Source organism: Podarcis muralis, chromosome 11 (assembly GCF_964188315.1).
Source record: "Podarcis muralis chromosome 11, rPodMur119.hap1.1, whole genome shotgun sequence".
NCBI lineage: Eukaryota > Metazoa > Chordata > Lepidosauria > Squamata > Lacertidae > Podarcis > Podarcis muralis.
Genome location: NC_135665.1, coordinates 1,776,388 through 1,801,750, shown reverse-complemented (window position 1 = coordinate 1,801,750; position 25,363 = coordinate 1,776,388). Strand labels below are relative to the sequence as shown.

General features: G+C 45.0%; 1 protein-coding gene across 3 annotated transcripts in view; it reads right to left on the bottom strand.

Annotated features, from left to right (window-relative positions):
- Positions 1 to 25,363, bottom strand: part of MAMDC2 (MAM domain containing 2) — a 79,355-nt gene that overhangs the window by 13,835 nt on the left and 40,157 nt on the right. For all 3 annotated transcript variants that reach the window (XM_028748363.2, XM_028748365.2, XM_028748364.2), the window contains 3 exons: positions 24,813 to 24,906; positions 20,456 to 20,602; positions 17,107 to 17,372 (listed from right to left, as the gene is read on the bottom strand). In XM_028748363.2, the coding sequence (XP_028604196.2) occupies positions 17,107 to 17,372; positions 20,456 to 20,602; positions 24,813 to 24,906 (507 nt within the window). The remainder of the gene's footprint in view (positions 1 to 17,106; positions 17,373 to 20,455; positions 20,603 to 24,812; positions 24,907 to 25,363) is intronic.

Sequence of the window (25,363 nt, the reverse complement as noted above, 5' to 3'; positions counted from 1 at the left end):
GTCTTAATTTTACAAGTCTGTTTCTTCACTGGTAAAACTATACCTCTTTGATTCTTTTTACAACAGGGAAATATTTTGTCCTAAACAGAAATTATTCTTAGCCCCCCCCCCTTTCTTACACAGTCACCAACAAGAAAGTGAGGAGAAAAATCAATGTTTTACAATATATTTATGGTATGATAAAATTTTAGGGGGCACACACATAGTGGACTCACATTAGTTTCCAGAAAACTAATCTTTTACCCTTCAGAATTTAAGAAATAGTCCCTGAGTAAATTACACTTTATTTTAGCATACAGAACAATCCCAAAAGCCATTTTGGCTCTCCTAATGACTCTAAATATTTCCTCTGCAGAAGGAAATATCTTGTAGAAACTTTCCCAGTACAGTGGTACCTCAGTTTAAGAACATTCCTGTTTACGAATGATTCGGTTTATGAACTCCACAAAACCGGAAGTAGTGTCCTGGTTTGTAAACTTTACCTCGGTCTAAGAACGGAAGCCAAACGGTGGAAGGGCACTGGCAGCGGGAGGCCTCATTAGGGAAAGCACACCTCAGTTAAAGAACGGTTTCGGTTTAAGAACGGACTTCAGGAATGGATTAAGTTCGTAAACCAAGATACCACTGTAGGCCTGTGACCTGGATTCAAGAATTGAAGAATTTACCAACTCAAAAGAATGCCCCAGACTGGCCAGGTAATGCAATTAGTAGCTGTCAGGGAACTGCCATCAGAGACCAGAGGAGAGGGAGGTCGCCCTAATGATGCAGGGGAGGGGACCAGCAAGGAGAGAGAGAGAGCTTCCGCTGGGGAAGGCAATCAAGGGAACACCAGGAAGAAAGGGGAGGCTGAGAGCACTTCGGAGGGAGGGCTCCGAGACTCTTCAAGTGAGATCAGCGGGGAGAGCACCGGACCCCCGCTTGGCACGCCCACTCTGCGCAGAAGGCTTCCGCGCAGAGAAGCTAGGCGGAGACTGGGTTTCAAGGAATTGTTATGTTGGAAGAAGTTTAGAAAACGCCCACTGACGGATTCTGCCAGCGACTGAAGCAGCCGTGCCTAAGGGCTGCTCAGCCAGGGAAAGGCGTAACCACCCCAAGCAGCTTGGAGCAGTTGGTGGTTTACACACAAGCAACCCCAATTCCCATTACAGCAATCCGTCAGTCTTTTACGTTGCTTGTGTGCAGGAGGAGAGGGGCACCGTCATGAGTCAAACCGGAGGAGCAGGTGCTGCAGAGGGAGCCAGAGGGGGACCTACTCTGGAGGAGAGAAACAGAGATTTGGAACAGCAGCTGGCTATTCTGGCGGCGCGGCTGGATGAAAGGCGGACTCAAGATGCCCAGGGGAAGCCCACCCCCATCGCAAGGAAGGTACCGGGACTAGTGCAGAAGTTTGGGGGCAACCCAAGGGATTATAACGCATTTAAGACAGAGATGCAGTATGCGCTGGACCTGCAGTATGATGACTTTGTGGATGACGGGGCTCGAGTGGCTTTTGTGATAGGGCACCTTCAGGACAGGGCCAGGGAATGGGTTCGACCCTTAATGGCATCCGATAATGCCGCGTTAAAGGATCTGAGGAAATTTTTTAGCGCCATGGACCATATGTTTTCGAGCGAAGTGGAGCTGAGCGTGACGCGCAAGGAACTGATGGGTTGCAAGCAAGGGAACCAATCAGTGAGGGAGTACTGGTCACGTTTTGCCATGTTGATCCACAAACTTGGGTGGGAACTGAGTTCGGAACCAGTGCAGATGTTATTTGAGGAGGGGTTATCCCCTTGGGTTAAAGACGAACTTTCCCGCTCGCCCCGCCCGGAGTCAATGGACCAGCTGACCAAGAGGGCGCTTGCGGTGGGAGTAAGGCAAGAGACGCAGGCGATGGAAAGGCGGGAAGGGAGAGGCGAGCGTTGGCATGACAACCGCATTCCTGAGATGCCAGGGCAATCTCAACCGCCAGAGGAGCCAATGGAGATTGGAGGCGCGCACGGGGGGTTTCAAACACTGGTGAGGTCCGCAAGAAGGAGGGGGAAACCGCCAAGAAATGCTTTCTCTGCCAACAGCCGGGACATTTTGCCAGGGTCTGCCCTCAGAGGAAGGCGTGGCAAGGAATGGTGGGGGCAGTTGGTGGGGAACAGGAGGAGGAAAAGGAACAGGGAAACACCAGTGCTTGGCTGCCGAAGAGCGGGCACAGCAGCCAGGCAAGCAGCCAGTAAAAGTGCCCAAGCCAGACCCTCCCCAGGCAGCCATCGCCATAGAGGTGGTGCTAGAACTCCCCAATGGGCACCCACTCAAGGTGAAGGCATTGTTGGATTCAGGGAGCTCTTGCAACTTTTTTAGCAGGGAATTTGCCCTAGAACATCAGCTCCACGTATTGCCACTAGAGCACCCTTTGCAAGTAACAACCATTGATGGGAGGGAACTTCTAGGGGGGGAAGTGACCCACCAGACCCCTCCCATGAAAATGAAAGTCTCCAGACACACAGAGACAATTGCCTTTCACGTAGCCACACTAGCAGGACCACCAATCATATTGGGTATGAGCTGGCTGGCACTGCACGATCCAGTGGTGGGATGGCACCAGCAAACAGTCTCCTTTGGGTCAGCTTACTGCATGGAGCACTGCCACGGGGGAGAGACCCAGAGGATGGCAGTGGCCAGAGTGGCAGGGATGGCGGTAGGAGAGAAGGGGAGAGTACCACCTCAGTATGCAGACCTGGAAGAAGTCTTCAGTGAGAAGGAGGCGGACAGGCTACCCCCCCACAGGCCTTTTGACTGTCAGATCAACCTACTCCCAGGGGCCCCGCTGCCAGTGGGTAAGCTGTATGCCATGTCGGACAGGGAGATGCAAGAGTTGCAGAAGTTTATTGATAAGAACCTGAAGAGGGGTTTCATACGAGAATCAAGGGCGGTGGGGGGCAGTCCAGTGTTCTTTGTGGACAAGAGAGACTCTAAAGAGCCCAGATTGGTCGTAGACTTCAGGGCTTTGAACCTTGTGTCGGAACCAGTGACCTTCCCCATGCCGAGAATCGATGACATTTTGGCCAGAGTAAGGAAAGGGAAGGTTTTTACCAAGTTGGACCTTCGAGGGGCGTACAATTTGATAAGGATGAGGGAGGTGGATGAATGGAAAACCACCATGTTCACCCCTCTGGGGGCCTTTGAGTACCTAGTTATGCCCTTCGGACTCCAATCAGGTTCCAGCACGTTTCAAAGTTTTATGCACCATGTGCTGGGGCCCCTGCTCTACAAGAATTGCGTAGCTTTCTTGGACGACGTGCTAATCTACTCAGAGAACGAGGAGCAGCATGTAAAGGACGTCAGGGAAGTGCTGCAGAGGCTGCAGGAGCACCAGCTGTGGGTCAAGTTGGAGAAATGCCAATTCCACACCCGAGAGGTAGAGTTCCTGGGTTACAGGTTGTCTGACAAGGGCTTAGCCATGGACCCAGGCAAGCTGCAGGCAGTGCTGGAATGGAAGACGCCCAAGAACCGGAAGGACGTGCAGAGGTTCTTGGGGTTTGGAAATTTCTACAGGAAATTCATCAAGAACTTCGCCCACCTGACAGCGCCCATTACCGATTGCCTTAGCAGCAAGAAGAAGTTTGAATGGACAGCAGAAGCTCAGCAGTCCTTTGAGGAGCTAAAGAGGGCGTTCGCTTCGGAAGAGCAACTCTTACACATGGATCTGCAGAAGCTGATGAGGCTGGAGACAGACGCGTCAGACCGAGCGGTGGGGGCCGTATTACTTCAGCCGGGAAATCGTGGAGAGTGGAAGCCGTGCACCTTTTTCTCGAGGAAGCTGAACAAGTCAGAACAAAACTACACGGTGTATGACCGGGAACTGCTGGCTATTCATGAGGCTTTTCGCCGCTGGAGACATTTTCTAATAGGTGCACAGCACAAGATCCAGGTGTGCACGGACCATAAGAATCTTGAGTACTGGAGGACTGCGCGAGTCCTGAATCAAAGACAGGTGCGATGGGCACAGGAGTTTTCCAAGTTTTTTTTTGAGATTAGGTACGTGCCGGGGAAGGAAAACGTCAGAGCAGACGCTCTTTCCCGCAAACCAGAGTACATGGAAGGAGAGGGAGTGCCGGAAGCACGTCATGTCATACCTGAGGATCAATGGGTGTGTGGGGGAGTGTTGGTAGGGAGACAAGAGCTGGCCGGGCGGACGAGGGATGACCAGTACGCCCAAACTAAAATCAGGGAGATCCGAGATGCAGAAGAAAATCAGGGGGGTTTTGAGGTCAAGGAGGGGGTTTTGTACTATAAGGGAGCGTTGTACATACCAGAAGGGGACTTGCGGGGGGAAATACTTAAACAGCTTCATGACAACCCCACGGCGGGACATTTTGGCCAGCACAAGACCATGTTGCTTGTCACCAGGCAGTTCTGGTGGCCGAGGGTAAGGGAAGATGTGCGGGAATACGTACGGGGGTGCGAGCGCTGCCAGCGCGCTAAAGGGGAGAGGGCAGCACCCGCGGGGTTACTGGAACCCTTACCCACACCAGAAAGACCATGGGAAGTGGTATCAATTGATTTTATGACCGATTTACCCAAGTCTAGGGGGAAAACAGCCGTCATGGTGGTAGTTGACTTAATGACCAAAATGTGCCATTTTATTGCATGCTCGCATGCAGTAACAGCAGAAGAAACAGCGAGGCTGTTTGTTAATCATGTCTTCAGGTTGCATGGCGCCCCCTTGAGGATTTTGTCCGACAGAGGCCGGCAATTTACTTCCAGATTCTGGAGGAGGCTCATGAGCCTGTTAGATGTGGAGGTGAGCTTCTCGACGGCCAGACATCCAGAGACCAACGGACAAGCAGAAAGAGCTAATAGCATACTTCAACAGTACCTACGCTGCTACGTCAATGAAAGGGAGAACGATTGGGTGGGCAAACTAGCGCTAGCTGAATTTGCATACAATAACGCGGAACATGTGTCCACGGGAATGAGTCCCTTCATGGCCAATCATGGGTGTCACCCCAGGGCTTTCCCGGGGGAGGGGGAGGGAAGGTGGAGTGTGCCAGCGGCCGAACAATTTGTGGAAGAAATGGAAGCGTTACACCAACAACTCAGGGTTAATCTGGAAAGGGCGAAGGAAGCGTACAAGAGGCAGGCAGACAAGCACCGCAGAGAAGGGGAAACTATAAGAGTGGGGGATCAGGTGTGGTTGTCTACTCAAGGGTTATCGTTCAAAGGGGGTTGTAAGAAATTACGGCCAAGACGATTGGGACCCTTCGAGGTAACACAACAAGTGAATCCGGTGGCTTTTAAACTCAAACTGCCCAGCAACATGAAACTGCACCCGGTGTTTCACAGATCCTTACTCTCACTTTACAGGGAAGGGAGGGAGTTTCTGGGACAAGGAAGAGAAACACCCAGGCATCCACGGGTGGAGGAAAGGGAACTCAGTAGTCATGCAGCTGAAATTCTTGATTCCAGGTGGAGAGGGAGACAGGTGAAATATCTGGTGGCTTGGGAGGGGGAGCCCGAATCGGAGAACACGTGGGTTCCAGCGGAAGAGATCAGGGACGAGTATCTGGAGGAGGAGTTCCATCGCAGGTTCCCAAGGAAGCCCAAGCCGTTAGGGAGGTTCTGGGAGGAGCAATTTGGCAACACGGAGGATGAGGAAGAGTTTGTGGGATTTCCCGCCTCCGAAGAGGAGGAAGGGGGAAGATCCGAAGGGGAGCAATCCGACTGGGAAGAGTAGGCAGCGGAAAGAGACGACAGCAGGTGGAGAGCAGTGTTGGAATCATCTGAGGAGGAGGATAGCTCCTTCAGGGGGTTCCCCACTTCACCGTCCCAGGAACGGAAGGGAGGGGAGGGGGGCCCTGGGAGGGAGGTGGATGTCAGGGAACTGCCATCAGAGACCAGAGGAGAGGGAGGTCGCCCTAATGATGCAGGGGAGGGGACCAGCAAGGAGAGAGAGAGAGCTTCCGCTGGGGAAGGCAATCAAGGGGACACCAGGAAGAAAGGAGAGGCTGAGAGCACTTCGGAGGGAGGGCTCCGAGACTCTTCAAGTGAGATCAGCGGGGAGAGCACCGGACCCCCGCTTGGCACACCCACACTGCGCAGAAGGCTTCCGCGCAGAGAATCTAGGCGGAGACTGGGCGTCAAGGAATTTTTATGTTGGAAGAAGTTTAGAAAATGCCCACTGACGGATTCTGCCAGCGACTGAAGCAGCCATGCCTAAGGGCTGCTCAGCCAGGGAAAGGCGCAACCACCCCAAGCAGCTTGGAGCAGTTGGTGGTTTACACACAAGCAACCCCAATTCCCATTACAGTAGCCATTATCAGGTAGCTTTTATATGCCTGTTGTCTTTGTCCATGGAGTTTTCTTGGCAGGGATACTGGAGTGGCTTGTGCTCACTGGATGGACAGATCCTGAAGCTGAGGCTCCAGTACTTTGGCCACCTCATGAGAAGAGAAGACTCCCTGGAAAAGCCCCTGATGTTGGGAAAGATGGAGGGCACAAGGAGAAGGGGATGACAGGACGAGATGGTGGGACAGTGTTCTCGAAGCTACCAGCATGAGTTTGACCAAACTGCTGGAGGCAGTGGAAGACAGGAGTGCCTGGCGTGCTCTGGTCCAGGGGGTCACGAAGAGTCGGACACGACTAAACGACTAAACAACAACATCAGGTAGCTTGTAAGACAGGAGACAAGCTGCACTCTCAAATTTCTGTTGTAGATGTGTATGATGTCTTTGGGGTAGCTTTAGGCTAAGGGGTTGGGCAATTTCTAAAGTCTTTAAAAGTTTTTGCACACCTTTGTTTTGGTTCCTCACCTCTTTGCAAGAGAAGGGGAACTCTGTTGCAGCAGGAAATTAAAGATCTTCCCTGCTTTCCTTCTACTGGTTCCTGCCTCCATTCATTCTTCTCTGACCAATCATGGACTTGCGCCTTGGGAGGTTGGGATGCAAAAGCCAATCCCATTTTTTTCTACAACAATGGAAAAATTACTGACAGCAAATAATAAAGTTCTGACTTGAGAAACTATTGCAAGAGTACAACATGGAAGTGGTCCCTTTAGAGCAGTTATGGGACAAACCGGTTTCAAGACAGAACTGTCTATGTTTATTATAAATGATCTATTGTTTTTAAGTTGGGACAGTGGTACCTCGGGTTAAGAACTTAATTCCTTCTGGAGGTCCGTTCTTAACCTGAAACTGTTCTTAACCTGAAGCACCACTTTAGCTAATGGTGCCTCCTGCTGCTGCCGCACCACCAGCACGCAATTTCTGTTCTCATCCTGAAGCAAAGTTCTTAACCTGAGGTACTATTTCTGGGTTAGCAGAGTCTGTAACCTGAAGCATCTGTAAGCTGAAGCGTCTGTAACCCGAGGTACCACTGTACTGGTGTTTTTACAGCCCCCCGAAATTTGGAACATGCTGGGATCTTCACTGCTTAATCAGGCCTAGATCCCTGTTCCTCCAAAAAGCAACAGTGTTGACTGGACAGGGTAGAATTCCTTAGGAAAACATGTAGTTTAAAAAATCCTGAAGTTTCTGCCCCTTTTCATCCTTGGGCTCCAGCAAAATAACTCTCATGATGGTTGGGATTTTTTTAGCATTAAGTCCTTACTTTGTTGATGGACAGAGAGTGAACTATTAACTACAGATACTCTTATTTTTGTTTTAAGTTGAACTGTTAGCTGTATTTACTGTTAAAAATCTTTATTGATTTATCGCTTATCTGGTTAAACTCACACTCCAGAGTTTTCTAAGATGGCCAATCACATTTTGCATCCATGGCCTACTTGCTACTTTTCTGTACAAAATACTCCAGCCAGTAACTGCCTGAAACAGCTAATTCAAACATATCTTGGAAAACCCTACACAGCCTCAGAAACAAGAGTTCTTTCATTCATCCATTACGCAGTTTTGACTCAGAGAACAAATATGTTCACAAAACGCTGCACCAAAAGCTAAAGTATGGACTTCATTTAATATTTGCATGATGTACTCTTTACAGTGTGGAGGAGCATGGAGTAAAGTAAGTTGCTAAAAAGTTTTAGAAGGTTTTTCCAACTACAAAAGTTATGTAACCAGGACGGTTCTAAAAAGGATGGAATGGAAACATCTGATTCTCTCACTCTATTTGACATTCAAGGATGGCCAAAATACAACTTGGCTGTATAGACTATTTACTATTTCCATAGACAACCAGGAAATCAAAGTTGCATAAATCAACCACAGGCCAGCTCAAACAAGTGCTAGGCATGAAGATTCATGAGAAGGAATAAAGCTGGAGAACAGGAAAATATCAACTGATTTTCATTAAGTTTGCATTGAGATTACAAATGGGACCTGTAAGAAAATGCTGTGCACTAAATTATAAATTCTACATGTTCTTCATTCAATGTAAAAGTTTTGCAACCACAATCATTCGCCGCCCCCTTTGCTGGTGACATATTATTGTGTACACAGCACTCAAGGTGTGATCTTACTTGTGTGGACCATTTGTCTCTTCTGTAATGCCTCTTATATTGCACTATATATAACTGGGAAGCACTGGCCAGTGAGCACTCCAGTTGGAGAACAGCCTTGACCAAAGGTGTTATGGACTCTGAAGACACTCGAACTCAGGACGCAAGGGAGAAACGTGCTAAGAGGAAGGCACGTTTGGCAAACCCTCACCAGGACCAACTCCTGTCCGGAAACCAATATCCCCACTGTGGAAGGACGTGTGGATCCAGAATTGGCCTCCACAGTCACTTACAGACTCAATGTTAAAACCATGTTTATGGAAGACAAACTTACTCAGCTATGAGTGATTGCCGGAGGAGGAGGAGGAGGAGGAGGAGGAGGAGGAGAAGAAGAAGAAGAAGAAGAAGAAGAAGAAGAAGAAGAAGAAGAAGAAGAAGAATGGTTGCCATCAACTTGATTTTAATTAATTTTTATAATGAAATATTTTTAGAATGTTGGATTATTTGATTGTTTGATTATTTGATTGTTGTTAGCCGCCCTGAGCCCGGCTTCGGCTGGGGAGGGCGGGATATAAATAAAATTTATTATTATTATTATTATTATTATTATTAAGAAGAAGAAGAAGAAGATTGCACTATAGACTGTGATCCCCTTGAGTCAGGGACCTCCCCTCTTGACTTTGCAAAGCACTGTGTACATACATGGTGTTACCTTATTTAGTATTATTAGTAGCAATAATGAAAATGAGTCTCCTGTTGATGACACCTAATATGCCATTGGTCTTTCGACTCATAGCATTATGCTGTTATTTTGCCACCCACTATAACCCCTAAATGTTTTCAAGAAGTGCTACCACTTATCCAAGTTGCCATTTAATGCTTGCATATTTAGTTCACTTTTCTTATTGTAATATTTTAGGCTTTTCCCAAAAAAAGGAGAGAGAGAGAGCGAGGGTGCACTATTTATATTTATAGCAAACAGAATGAAACTCACACGACCATGCTACTAACTTGTTTAGTTGAAGAAATCTTAAAGATGTGATGAGGATACTACTTCTACTTCTACTCCTACTCCTAATAATAAAATGACCTTTAGGCATTGCTTGTAGTAAGGAATATGGAGAGCTAAAGCAGAAACATACTTTGTACACCTCACATGACAACTTTCATCCATAGGGACAGCACATAGATACATACACGCATGAACAGCCACAGTTACACAGAGGCAAGATCTCTCCTCCCTCTCCCATTCTGCAGAGCACCCATATCAAAGCAGATAACCTCTCTCATCATCGGTAGTAGTTCCCATTGCTCATCAAAAACTGTTCATGTTGCTCCTACTTGTCTTTTTAGCTGGCCTTGAAGCAAAAATGCTGAAGGCACTTAATGCTGAGTGCTTTAAAATATGGCTATTGGTACTGTCATCTCTTTGCAGTTTTTTTCAGATAAAGTCATGCAGATTTGGAAAGAGCAGGGCTGGGGCGGGAGAGTGCTAGAGTCCTGTCTAGACAAGTTGCATGAAATCAATTCCAATCTGTTACCTCAGAGGATGTGGACAGGTTGCTTGGATGGGGGAAACTGACCACCTGTCTCCTTGATCCTTGCCCATCCTGGCTTATAAAAGCTAGCAGGGAAGGTCTGGGAGATGGGCTTCGCGGGGTGGTGAATGCTTCTCTCTGTGAGGGAGCCTTCCCAGACCCGCTGAAAGAGGCAGTTATTAAACCGCTTCTTAAAAAATATCTTTAGACCCAGCCAATATGGCCAACGATTGCCCAGTCTCAAATCTTCCATTCTTGGGCAAGGTGATTGAGCGAGCGGTTGCTGAACAACTCCAGGCACGCCTGGAAGAAGCGGACCATTTGGATCCCTTCCAGTCGGGATTTAGACCTCATCATGGGACTGAAACTGCTTTGGTTGCACTGGTCGATGATCTCTGGCGGGCAAGGGACAAAGGTGAAAGTTGTTTCCTACTTCTGCTGGATCTCTCTGTGGCCTTTGATACCATTGACCACAACATCCATCTGGAGCAGGGGTAGGCAACCTAAGGCCTGGGGGCCAGATGTGCCCCAATTGCCTTCTCAATCCAGCCTGTGGACGGTCCAGGAATCAGCGTGTTTTTACATGAGTAGAATGTGTTCTTTTATTTAAAATGCATCTCTGGGTTATTTGTGGGGCATAGGAATTCGTTCTTTTTTCTTAATATAGTCCAGCCCACCACATGGTCTGAGGGACAGTGGACTGGCCCATGGCTGAAAAAGGTTGCTGACCCCTGGTCTAGAGGGGCTGGGAGCTGGGGGCACTGTTATACAGTGGTTCTGCTCCTTCATTCCGGGCCGTGTCCAGAAAGTGGTGTTCAGACCCCTGGGCTCTCACTTGTGGGGATGCCTCAGGGTTCTGTCCTCTCCCCCATGCTTTTTAACATCTATATGAAGCCTCTGGGAGAGATCATCAGGGGGTTTGGGCTGGGTGTTCATCAGTATGTGGATGATACCCAGCTCTACATCTCTTTTACATCAGAACCAGTGAAGTCGGTGTAGGTCCTGTGTGAGTGTCTGGAGGCAGTTGGAAGATGGATAGCAGCAAACAGATTGAGGTTGAATCCTGACAAGACTGAAGTACTGTTTTGGGGGGACGGGGCAGGCAGGTGTGAAGGACTTCCTGGTTCTGAATGGCGTAATCATGCCCCTGAAGGACCAGGTGCGCAGCCTGGAAGTTATTTTGGGCTCCCAGCTGTCCATGGAGGTGCAGGTCAATTCTGTGTCCAGGGCAGCTGTCTACCAGATCCATCTGGTACGCAGGATGAGACCCTATCTGCCTGCAGGCAGTCTCGCCAGAGTGGTGCATGCTCTAGTTATCTCTCACTTGGACTACTGCAATGCGCTCTATGTGGGACTACCTTTAAAGGTGACACAGAAACTACAAGTAATCTAGAATGCGGCAGCTAGACTGGTGACTGGGAGTGGCTGCCGAGACCACATAACTTTGAGAGATTTATTGCAAGCAAAGTGTGCTAATAAATCTTGTACCAACACGCTTCCTTTGGTGTGAGCTTCACAGAATACGCAATGTCATTGGAAGCCAATTTAAGTCCTTCTGGACAATGAAGGAAAGAACGGCTTGAAAGCTACAACTAGTGTTTATTGTAGAAACCAGTAAGAAACACATAGATTACTATATACCGATATAGAGTGTTAACAGCATGTACACTCTCTCAGCAAACTGCCATTAACCAATCCCTCATACTCTAACCACCACAGACAGACTCTCTCAGAATGCAGGCATATATATATATATATATATATGCAGGTTTTGGTGTCCTCGGGTATCTTCCCGTGTAAAAGTTGGGGTGTCTAGGCGACGTTTCGACGAGGTCTCACTCGTCATCTTCAGGCTGGTGTTTTCGGCTTCTTGTTACTGGAACAGAGCAGGATCTCAGTGTTTGAGTTCCTATAAATACTGTTGAGGAGGTTCTGGGCAGAGAGGAAGTTCCCAGGCTAGTGTGCCTTTTCTTCTTTTGTTCCTTAATTGCTTGAGGGATATCTTGAGTGATTTCTTGAGTGATATCCTGAGTACCACTTAGGTGGGTCATTAGGTTGGAAAACCAAGGGGTCTATGAAATACCCTGCAAAGTCTGCCCAGCCACGTACATTGGACAAACAAACAGACGAATAAATGCACGTATCGCAGAACACAAGAATGCCGTCAAAAAAGAAGAAAAAACTTCCTCTCTCTTCCAACACATGAAAGAAACAGGACACGAAATTAATTTTGCAGATTCCAAATTGCTCTCTAACATGGAACATCACCACAAGAGAATAATCATGGAAGCCATCGAGATAGAGAAACACCCTCACAACATGAACAAGCGTGACGACACATCCCGCTTGCCAGACATCTGGAAATTAGCCCTCCCCACAAAAACTGACACCAGATCCAGAGGCACACAGAACGCCATCACCAATCAACCACACCAGACCCAAACCCAGACCCTCTCCACAGATAAATTACAGACACCATCCAGTAGCCAAACCATGGTGGCACCTCCGGATGCTGCACCCCCCTGCAATCCCTACACAGATCTGGCTGGCACAAGCCACAAAACCACAGCTCGCCCCTATACACGAAGCCAAGCCAGAGCACAACTAAATGTAGTACACCCATCTTCTCAGAAAAACTCTTCACAAAGTTCAAGAGGTCAAGACACAAAGGCTTTAGCAACTAATCCACACCTAATGACCCACCTAAGTGGTACTCAGGATATCACTCAAGAAATCACTCAAGATATCCCTCAAGCAATTAAGGAACAAAAGAAGAAAAGGCACACTAGCCTGGGAACTTCCTCTCTGCCCAGAACCTCCTCAACAGTATTTATAGGAACTCAAACACTGAGATCCTGCTCTGTTCCAGTAACAAGAAGCCGAAAACACCAGCCTGAAGATGACGAGTGAGACCTCGTCGAAACGTCGCCTAGACACCCCAACTTTTACACGGGAAGATACCCGAGGACACCAAAACCTGCATTCCTGTACCCGTGAAAATCTACGAAAGCAAATATCTCACCTCTACGGGGAGGAAACCTTCCAGCTGACAAGAACCTACGAGAAACTAGAAATCCGAAGAGCCACCATCTTATGTGATCTCTTGTTCCTACGCAACTGCCGAGACAACAACTTAATTCCCACAAGCTTCCAACTTAAATTCCACTCTAAAACCCCAGCTACCGAAAGGATCCTGAAACGAACTGAACTATCCCTAATCAGAAACGAACTACACAAGAAAAGATACCTACTAAACCAAACCAACAAAGATCTGCTCACTCTTCACCTCAAACTCTGTAACAAAATCCACCCTGCACTCTGGGACAAATGCAAACAACTAGCCGTCTGGAGAGCTGAAACGGAGACCTCACATAAGACAGACACACATACCAACAAACTCCACAAACTAGAGAAACGCCAGAAGCCCAGCCACCCTCCACAACAACCCATGAAACAAACAGTACATAACATATCAGACAGGATCCTCACCTCAACTGAAACCAAAGTACTCTCCAAAGGTTTCAACTTTGCAGTCGCCCCGAGACGCATCCCCACGGAAAACATCATATGCGGAGTCGAAGCTAGCCTAACCAAAATCAACCCAGATGAAGCCAATAAAATCAGACTTGAAGTCACCAACATCCTCTGCTCCAGCAAACCACCCAGAAGCAATTTACACAAAGAAGAACAGAAAGCACTCACCAACCTGAGGAAAGACAACAACATAATCATTCTCCCAGCAGACAAAGGTAATGCCACTGTTGTGATGAACACATCGGACTACCAAGCAAAACTATCAAATCTACTCCAAGACCCTACCTACCAACCTATAAAAACAGATCCCACCACCTACCTGGAAAAAACCACCAAATCCAAAATAAAAGCCTCTCCTATCAGTGAAGAAATCCAGCTAAGAATCATCCCCAGAGAAAAATCATCCAGATGCCCCAAACTCTACGGCCTCCCCAAGATACACAAAGAAGGAACACCACTCAGACCAATAGTCAGCTCCATAGGCTCACCTCTACAAAATCTCGCTAAATTTCTCGCCAAGCAACTCCAGCCCTATGCAGAATCCATCTCTTCACACGTTCCAAACTCCTTCCAGTTCATAGAAACAATAAAGAAGCAAAACCTACATCCCAATGACCTACTTGTGAGCTTCGATGTTGTATCTCTCTTCACACAAGTGCCCATTAATGAAGCCTTGACAGCCATTCAAAACAAATACAATCCCCCCGAATACATCTTGGACCTGACCAACCACTGCCTAACCAACACGTACTTCATCCACAATGGACAAAGATACAAACAGATAGAAGGAGCACCTATGGGATCACCCCTCTCACCGGTCATCGCAAACCTGTACATGGAACACTTTGAAACCAATGCTTTAGACAAGTCAGAACACAAACCCAAACTTTGGCTCAGATATGTTGACGACACCTTTGTAATTTGGCCACACGGGAAGGAAAAACTGGACAGCTTCCTCACACATCTCAACAGCCTACACCCCAAAATACAATTCACTATGGAAATAGAAGCCAACAACCAACTTCCCTTTCTTGACGTCCTAATCTACAAAAAACCTGATGGCTCCCTAGGACACACTATCTACCGGAAAAAAACACACACCAACCGCTACTTACATGCACAATCACACCACCACCCTGCACAAATAAACTCCGTAGCCAAGACTCTCATCTCCAGAACCAAACGCCTGGCTGACAAAGACCACTTGACAACTGAGTTACAGAATCTCTCAAATGTGTTAATTGCCAATGGATACCAGCAAAACAGGGTTACGAAGCTAATCCAAAAAGAAACACCCCCCAAAAACCAAGACACAGAAGAAAACAATGGCATGGCCCTCCTTCCTTATATCAAGGGCACTACAGATAAAATTAGCAAAATCCTCCATAAACACAATATCAAAACAGCCTTTTGCGCCAACCAAAAAATAGCCAATATCCTCAGAAACCCCAAGGATAAAATCCAGTTGGAAAACCAAGGGGTCTATGAAATACCCTGCAAAGTCTGCCCAGCCACGTACATTGGACAAACAAACAGACGAATAAATGCACGTATCGCAGAACACAAGAATGCCGTCAAAAAAGAAGAAAAAACTTCCTCTCTCTTCCAACACATGAAAGAAACAGGACACGAAATTAATTTTGCAGATTCCAAATTGCTCTCTAACATGGAACATCACCACAAGAGAATAATCATGGAAGCCATCGAGATAGAGAAACACCCTCACAACATGAACAAGCGTGACGACACATCCCGCTTGCCAGACATCTGGAAATTAGCCCTCCCCACAAAAACTGACACCAGATCCAGAGGCACACAGAACGCCATCACCAATCAACCACACCAGACCCAAACCCAGACCCTCTCCACAGATAAATTACAGACACCATCCAGTAGCCAAACCATGGTGGCACCTCCGGATGCTGCACCCCCCTGCAATCCCTACACAGATCTGGCTGGCACAAGCCACAAAACCACAGCTCGCCCCTATACACGAAGCCAAGCCAGAGCACAACTAAATGTAGTACACCCATCTTCTCAGAAAAACTCTTCACAAAGTTCAAGAGGTCAAGACACAAAGGCTTTAGCAACTAATCCACACCTAATGACCCACCTAAGTGGTACTCAGGATATCACTCAAGAAATCACTCAAGATATCCCTCAAGCAATTAAGGAACAAAAGAAGAAAAGGCACACTAGCCTGGGAACTTCCTCTCTGCCCAGAACCTCCTCAACAGTATTTATAGGAACTCAAACACTGAGATCCTGCTCTGTTCCAGTAACAAGAAGCCGAAAACACCAGCCTGAAGATGACGAGTGAGACCTCGTCGAAACGTCGCCTAGACACCCCAACTTTTACACGGGAAGATACCCGAGGACACCAAAACCTGCATTCCTGTACCCGTGAAAATCTACGAAAGCATATATATATATATATATATATATATATATATATATATATATATATATCTGCTCTGTTACAATATAACACTGATTGGCTGGGCTCAACCAATCCTTATCTTATACCTACTGTTAACCAATCAACAGGCTGTCTGTGTGGAAGACTTATGTTTCTGGGCAGGCTGCCAAGAATATCTCTGAGACCACATAAGACCAATCCTGAAAGACCTACATTGGCTCCCAGTACATTTCTGAGCACAATTCAAAGTGTTGGTGCTGACCTTTAAAGCCCTAAATGGCCTTGGTCCAGTATCCCTGAAGGAGCATCTCCACCCCCATCGTCCAGTCCGGACACTGAGGTCCAGCTCCGAGGACCTTCTGGTGGTTCCCTCATTATGAGAAGTGAGGTTACAGGGAACCAGGCAGAGGGTCTTATCGGTATTGGCGCCCGCCCTGTGGAACGCCCTCCCACCAGATGTCAAGGAAATAAACAACTATCTGATTTTTAGAAGACATCTGACGGCAGCCCAGTTTAGGGAAGTTTTTAATGTTTGATGTTGCTTTATTATTATTATTATTATTATTATTATTATTATTATTATTATTCCATTGGGAGCCGCTCAGAGTGGGTGGGGTATAGATAATAAATAATAACAACAATAATAATAATAATAAGCCTTATTTCATGTAATAGACAAACAATTTGCAGAGAGTGCAGCACATCACCACCCCTACCAGAAATGCTTGTGCTAATGGAGACTTATCAGTGCTCAATTATTCCACAAGTAAATAATTGCAGCCCCCCTGTCCAGGCCTTCAAGCAGCCAAACACAATAAGGTTGTCACACGACTAGGCAAAACTATATTGTCCATTATTGGCTCCTTTCTTTTCTTAACCTCAGTTGTAGGGTTCTCAATAGGAAAGTTTAAATTGAGGTGAACCCTATAGCAAATAGGTAGTGGCTGGTGTCTCTCTTTCCTGGGAGAGGTGCTCATATTGTATCCAATTTAAATATCAAATTTTGGTTTCCTTAATTGGGAAATTGCCTTTAGAACCAATTGCTACTCAACCCATTTAGTGGCTAAATCTTTATCTGTGATCACATTCCCATCTGTCAGGGAAGTTTCAATGGAAAAATAATAGAAGGGGGGAAATATCATGCCTTACTTTGGAACCCTGCAATCTGACATACAGAAATTACTGGTCATTACCTTGGCCGGCATGGGCTTTTTGAAGCTGATCTCCACTTGCGTCCAGACTCCTCGGGGAGTTTCCAATACAGACCAGATTTTCTCTTGTACCACATGGTTCTCTTCAAAGATGTAAACAGCCAGGGCATCAGTCATTTTGAAAAAGCCATATAAGGCATAATAGAACCGCAGACAATACTGTAAATTTCCTGGCAAAGTGGTGCTGTACAAACGGCCAATGTACCCAGGTTGTGATGTAAACTTTGTATTCGCTAGCAAGTAGTAACCTGCAAAAGAATGCAAGGTTAAAAAACATTTCTGGCCAACTCATTCCATCACCTCATTTTAGGACACTTTTAGGCATTTCATTGGATTCTAGAGTTACAGAAAATTTCCGCTGGCAAAGTTGCAAGTTATAACTATTACTGATTATATAACACCATGTTTCTAAATGAGTGTTTGAAAGAAAACCTCCCAAATAAGTTTCACCTATATCGCATTTAGCCAACTACCAGGTGTTATTGAAGATCAAGACATTTCAATCTTACAATGAGAGAACTTCTTTCTCTGCAGGAAGCCCTGCCTTCACCAGTTCAGGTGGCAGCTACAAGGCTCCAAGGTCATCCAGACGTGACGCTAAATCACACAACACATTTTCCCCAAGCAGCTCCTCAGTAGATATTAAAGCTCTATTGAACACATTGTTGGATACTGAATTATAGTTTAGATCATATTGCTGTGTCACTGACCATACTTCACTGCTCACCAGATTGACAGTGCAATCCTATGCAATCCTATTCAGAAGTGAGTAACACCCACTGAGTTCAATGGGGCTTATTCCCAGGTGAGTACAGACTGCAGGTTAAGCCAGTCTCTATCTGAAGTAGTTTGGTAAAATTCATTTTTACCAGAAAAGCTATTCTGAGGTAAAGTAACAAAAATTCTCATGGCACCTTAAATACTATAATATGCATTATGGAAGATAATAGATACCCACTTCACCAGATACATGAAGTATAATCCCAAAATGGCAGGCAGATGTACACACACGTAGAGAGGAATGAGGTCAGAGAAAATGCTATTTCTGAGAGTTCTTAAATAGTACTTCATTTACTAAGCCTTTAATGAAGCAGCTGGTAACAGGGGATTTTGGACTTAAAGCAACTTCAGAATATCAAGGAATTGCATTTATCACTTGATCTTGATTTCATTCACCACCATGTGACCGCTGATTCTCTTCTCAGAAAACTGATGGGGCACGAAAGCCAAGCTAAACACCTTTTAGTCAGTTTTTATAATAGCTATTCAAACCTCAGCCCATGTGTGCCATCTCCTCCAGCTGCCCAGAAACAATATTTTCTGGTGTTTGTCCATAGTAAATCACTGATCCTGTTTTTGCCTTTCAGGTAAGTAAAAACTAATTATGTGTATCATATTATTTGTTATATTATTGGTTACCAAACTTGAATTTACTCATCTGCAGTGTATGCAATATCTGCAATTTATCATGTGTCCCACACTTTCATTACCCATTCTTCTTTGGAGGAATGTCCAGTGTTTCCCAAACCCCTAAAAAATACCCTGTAACTGAGAAACATTAAGCTGAGGGAGAATTGCGTTTCTGAAGCTGGGCAGTTCCCACAGGTCCAAACCGAGCCATCCCACCAGCTTCTCAGTACCTTAATCCCCTGCGATTGTTTTTTTACAGACTTACAGTAGTGCTAGATCCCCTGTCCCCTCCTATTTATACCAGCTTCTTTCCCCCCCAGAAGGCATTTCACCAGAATATAGTGATGCCTGTTTTGGTGCTCTGGCTTTTGTTTCATGGGCTGCTGTTGTCTATTCAGGCGGGTCAGGTCTGCTGATCCTTTTAGATTTGTCAGCAGCCTTTGACATGGTCGATCATGATCTTCTGGACCTCACCGACGTGGGGATACAGGGCATAGCCCGTAACTGGTTGTGCTCTTTTATCTCTGGTCGGGGACAGCGGGTGGCACTAGGGAGGGAAATGTCGTCGCGCCACTCCTTGGTGTGTGAAGTGCCGCAGGGCGCAATTCTCTCCCCGATGCTTTTTAACATCTTTATGCGCCCCCTTGCCCAGATTATCCGGAGCTTTGGGCTGGGCTGTCACCAATATGCTGATGACACTCAGCTCTATCTGCTGATGGATGGCCACACCGACTCGGCCCCGAACACACTGACCAGATGCTTGGAAGCTGTGGCTGGATGGTTTCGTGGGAGCCGATTGAAACTAAATCCTTCGAAGACAGAGGTCCTATGGCTGGGTCGGGATGGCATGGGGATGAGGGACCAACTCCCTTCTCTTGCGGGGGCCCAATTAGTGCCATTGCCTTCTGTTAAGAGTTTGGGTGTAATCCTTGACGCCTCCCTTTCCATGGAGGCGCAAGTTACAGCAACAGCCAAGGCGACATTTTTCCACCTTCGCCGCATCAAGCAGTTGGTCCCTTACCTTTCCCGCCCCGACCTGGCCACAGTGATCCATGCGACGGTCATCTCCAGGCTTGACTACTGTAATTTGCTCTACGCGGGGCTGCCCTTGAAGCTGTCCCAGAAACTCCAGCGGGTACAGAATGCTGCAGCGAGGCTCCTCACGGGGTCTTTGCCATGGGAGCATATTCACCCAGTGCTTTTCAAGCTGCACTGGCTCCCGGTGGAGTACAGGGTCAGATTTAAGGTGCTGCTTTTGACCTTTAAAGCCCTTCATGGCCTAGGACCCTCGTACCTACGGGACCGCCTCTCCTGGTATGCCCCACGGAGAGCCTCAAGGTCCATAAATAGCAACACCCTAGTGGTCCTGGGCCCTAAGGAAGTTAGATTGGCTTCAACCAGAGCCAGGGCCTTTTCAACTCTGGCTCCAGCCTGGTGGAACGCTCTGTCTCATGAGACCAGGGCTCTGCAGGATCTGATTTCTTTCCGCAGGGCCTGTAAGACAGAGTTGTTCCGCCTGGCCTTTGGCTTGGAGCCAATTTGATTCCCTCCCTCCCTCTCTTTCTTTTTTCTTTTCCTTCTCCTCCTGCAATGAGGCTACATTTTAATATTTTAATGTTCCATTATTTTAATGTTGTATTTTATTTTTGTTTTTAAGTTGTAATCATTCATCTTGTTTTTATTATTGCTTGTAAGCCGCTCTGAGCCCGGCCTTGGCTGGGGAGGGCGGGGTATAAATAAAAAATTATTATTATTATTATTATTCTTTGTGCCAACCTAAGAAAAATAGTTTGGAAAAATTGCTGGGAGTTCCAGAATTCCCACAAAACTTTCATGGCAATGTGCGATTGGGTTCAGAACATTGAGGTCCTTCATCTGTATGTTCTGCTTGTTCTTCAGGTTAAGAAGATTTGTCACTTACCCATGCCAGTAGTATGGTCTCCTGGCCTGTATGCATTAGGCTTTACTTTGACCCTGCTCCAGCCAGGGCCATCCTTGCGATCCTGATAAAAATTACACAGATCCTCCTCAAAACTGCAACTTGCCTGTGAAGGACTGAAGGAAATTTCTGAAAGGTAGTTAGGAGAAAGGAAGAGATAAAATGAATTTGCATGGTAAGCAAGCGTACACAGAGCAATACAGGCATTAGAACAACAATGCATCAAGATAACAATCAATGTTGTTTTAGTTGTTCATTAACGGCAGCTGTGCATATTATCCAAGGCAGACATATGTGAAGACTCTCTTTGGGTTAAAAGGTCCCTCTGCACCCACCTGTGCATATGTGGAAGCCATGCAACAGGGCCAACAGGGGGACGAGAGGTCTGTGCATGCCTCCCATGCTCCCATGCAGCCTTCCCACTCAGGTCATCAGTGCAAGTTGTCTGAACAAGTAAGTAAGAAGGGAGGCTCTTGGGAGATGTGTCCAGACCTCCCATTTCACCTAAGGTCCCATTGCCTGCCCATGGCCTTGTGTATACATGGAAACAGGAAATCAAACCAGTGAACCTATGGAAGTCTGTCTCTACACACTGGACAGAATGAATACCTGCACTAAATAAATACGGCAAAACTCAAGCGGATATAAACCTCTCACATCTGTATGACAAATTGAGTCATCTTTATTTCTTTTAAGTATAAAAAAGGCCCATAAAAATAAATAACATATCAAAAAGAATGAAAACTCCTTCAAGATATCATGCTTAAATAGATCCATTTTTCTGCTGTTGCTCCATTTTAAAGATATATGGTAGAAATTTAAAGTTTTCAATGTGACAGCCCTCTAACATAAAAAACACATAAATCAATATTTCCCTAAGAGAACAGATCCAACATCAGTTAAGAATTACCAGCCTATATCTCCTTAATAACGATTACAAAATATTTGCACACATACTAGCAAATAGATTGAAATGCATATTGAAAGAATATATCCATGAGGATCAAGCAGGATTTCTCCCAGGGTGCCACAGGAAAAATAATATAAGATATGCAATAGATACTCTAGAGCAGGGATTGTCAGCCTGGTCCCTCCCGCCCACTAGTGGGCGTTTCAGGATTCTAGGTGGGCAGTAGGGGGTTCTATGGCACAAGCTGAATCCTCCTTCCATCGAGCGCTGGGGGGCGGTAAGGAAATTTTAACATCAAGAAAGATGCATTAGTGGGCGGTAGGTATAAAAAGGTTGACTACCCCTGCTCTAGAGTATCTAGAAGTGATAAACAAAAAACAGGCAGCGTTGCTGTTTATTGATGCTGAGAAAGCGTTCAACAATGTCTCCTGGAGGTTTATGAAAAAAACACTGGAGATGATAGGAGTGGGAGAGAATTTCTATAAAGGTATAAATGCAATATATTTGCAACAAAGAGCTAAACTAGTTATAAATAACAATCTAACAGAAAACTATAATATTAAGAGAAGCAAAAGACAGGGGTGCCCTTTATCCCCACTGCTATTTATTTTGGTGTTGGAAATTCTGAAGATGAACATCAGAAAAGAAAAGAACATAAGGGGTATAGTTATCGGAAATAAGACCTTCAAAGTAAAAGCCTTTGCTGACGACCTGACTATAACAACAGAAAACCCAAAAGAAAGTGTGTCAATAGTGCTAGAAAAGATTACAGAATTTGGGCTAGTCACAGGTTTCAAACTCAATAAAGAAAAAACCAAAATGTTAGTAAAATAAATATGAGGGAGGAGGATAGAAGAGAACTACAACAACGTACAGGACTGACAACTTGTAAAAGAATCAAATATCTAGGAATCTGGATATTGGCAAAGAATATAAATCTATATAAAGACAACTATATACCAACCTGAAAGGAAATAAAAAGAAACTGGAAATATGGGACAGGTTAAAATTATCATTCTGGGGTGGGATCTCCCCAATAAAAATGAATGTGTTGCCTAAAATGCTTTTTCTATTACCAGCCATCCCAGTAGTGGACAGTGTAAAACCTTTTAAGACCTGGCAGAAAGATATAACAAGAGGTCGAGAATAAGTTATAAATTACAGAGAAAGAGAAGGTTTTTGCACTGCCAAACTTAGAGTTGTTATCATGAAGGTGCATGCCTATCTTGGATTAAGGAATGGATAGTATTGAAGAACACTGACATACTAGACCTAGAGGGCTTTAACAATCATTTTGGTTGGCATGCTTACCTATGTTATGACAAAGCGAGAGTTCACACAGATTTTACGAATCATGTAATAAGAAGGTCCCTATATGCAGTCAGGTTAAAAAACAAGGGTATCTTGGAACAAAAGACACCCTGGTGGTTGTCGCTGACGGAAGCCATGACAGTAAAAAAAAGGTTAACATAATGAATGATTGGGTTACATATAAAGAAATTCTCTGTGAAGGCAACCAATTAAAACTCAATAATTTTGAAGAAATAAAAAGTAGAGTGACTAATTGGTTACAGTATGACCAAATACGTGACCTATTCAAACAAGATAAAAAAGGGGCTTTAACAAAGAACTTTCAAGGTTTGAAAGAGACTTGATATACAATGACGATAAAACACTGTCCAAAATGTATAAAATCTTATTAGAATGATCGGTGAAGGATGAGGAGGTAAAATCTGCCACGATAAAGTGGGCAAGAGATCTACGTCATAACATACAACTTTCAGATTGGCAAAAACTGTGGAGGGAAGACCTTAAATTTACAGCTTGTTATTCTATTAAGGAAAACTACATGAAGGTCTTCTATCGCTGGTATATAACACTGAGGAAATTAGCAATAATGTACAAAAATAATTCAGATCTTTGCTGGAAATGTAAGGAGGCGGTAGAATTGATGTATCATGCCTGATGGACCTGTAAAAAAATGAAGGAATTTTGGGACTTAATTTATAACGAGTTGAAAAAAATGTTTAAAATCTCACTTCCCCCAAAACCTAAGGCATTTCTTTTAGTGATTATCGGGAGGGAGATCCCAAGAGATCTAAATAACTGGAAAAGTGAGACAATACCATCAATAAAAGATTGGCAGATCAAACTGATTGAATACACTGAGATGGATAAATTGACGGGACAGAGAAGGGATCAAGCGAAACAAAAATTTAGCAAAGACTGGAATACATTCAAAGTGAAAGACCACTGTGGAGAATTACAATTTTTGCCTGGTTTAGATTAACTATTGTAATGAGAAACATCTAAAAGTAGTGGATAAGCTGGTCACCAACAATCTATATTCACAATGATATGCATTTGACAAAGAATTCTAAAAGAACCAAGTAAGAAGGGGAGGGAAGTCATAGGTAATTAGAACATCAATAAGTCAAAGAATAAAGAATATATTTTTGTTTTTTCTTTATTATGATTTAGAAACAGTTGTACAGTGGTACCTTGGGTGAAGTACTTAATTCGTTCCGGAGGTCCGTTCTTAACCTGAAACTGTTCTTAACTTGAAGCACCACTTTAGCTAATGGGGCCTCCGAGGTACTATTTCTGGGTTAGCAGAGTCTGTAACCTGTAACCTGAAGCGTATGTAATCTGAGGTACCACTGTACATCAACAAGAAATTGAAACTTTATATTGTGATCTTATGTTAAGAAAGCATTTCTGTTGTAAAAAATCAATAAAGATGAATTGTTATATATCCACATATATGGAGAATACCAAGAGCACAGTTTGGCCTGCATCATAGTTTTCTGTGATAAATGGCACCTGGATCATGTTAGCACTAAAATAGAAAAGGTGGCACAAAGTATTAACAAAACTTGGCAAAATTTGAAACTGTTGAAATACTTATATATCACCCAATTTAAAAAGATTACCTATATGCAATTTTGACACCAAATCACCAACGTTTGCTACGTTTGGGATTACACATGACAGAAATACAGTGGTACCTCGGGTTACATACGCTTCAGGTTACAGACCCCGCTAACACAGAAATAGTACCTCGGGTTAAGAACTTTGCTTCAGGATGAGAACAGAAATCACACAGCAGCAGCGGGAGGCCCCATTAGTTAAGTGGTGCTTCAGGTTAAGAGCAGTTTCAGGTAAAGTACTTAACCCGAGGTACCACTGTACAATGGAAATACAAATGGAGAGAGTTCTTTTAACTCAGTGGTCATTTGATATAGGTGACATATTACCATTATTCCCCATTAATGTTGTGTTATTGAGTTACTGATGGTCCCAATTTACACGACTAATTAAATAAAAAAGTTGCACTAAATAAGATACATCTAAGTACAGCACTTGCAAATTCATGTAACATTTTGAAATCTAACAGCAAATCAGAAAACTCAGGGAGGAAATTCATACCTGTCCGATTGCTGCAGAAAACGGGAGAGAAAGAAATGTCATCAAGAGCAATATATCCTCCATTCGCACTGTTGAAAGCAACTTCAAAAATCACCTGGAAACAAAACCCAAGTAGAGAAACTTCATTGTTGTACCAATCATTCATTAACTAATAGCTTAATAATGATAGTTTTATTATTTCATTGCAACAAAGCTACGTAACTCCCAATACCACACATGAGAGGGAATGCTTGAAACTACACCCTCCAGGTGTCTGGCCGGAGGACAGGACATGTGGCGAAGATGACCGTGGCTTGGGAAAAAGCCTCATGGGCCAAATTAGATCCTTGGCGGGCTTAATTTGGTCTGCAAGCCAAGGTTCTTCATGCCTGTTTCAGGGGCAGATGTTCATATAACTCAAATAAAAGGCAACTATTGACCAACAATGGCAGGCAGATTGATATACAGTAGTGTATACAGATTGCTCTGTGCATACATCAGCTTGTGTAAGATTTCATAAGTGCACACCATATGTACAGCATAATGTGTGACAATTGCACATGCGTCTATTC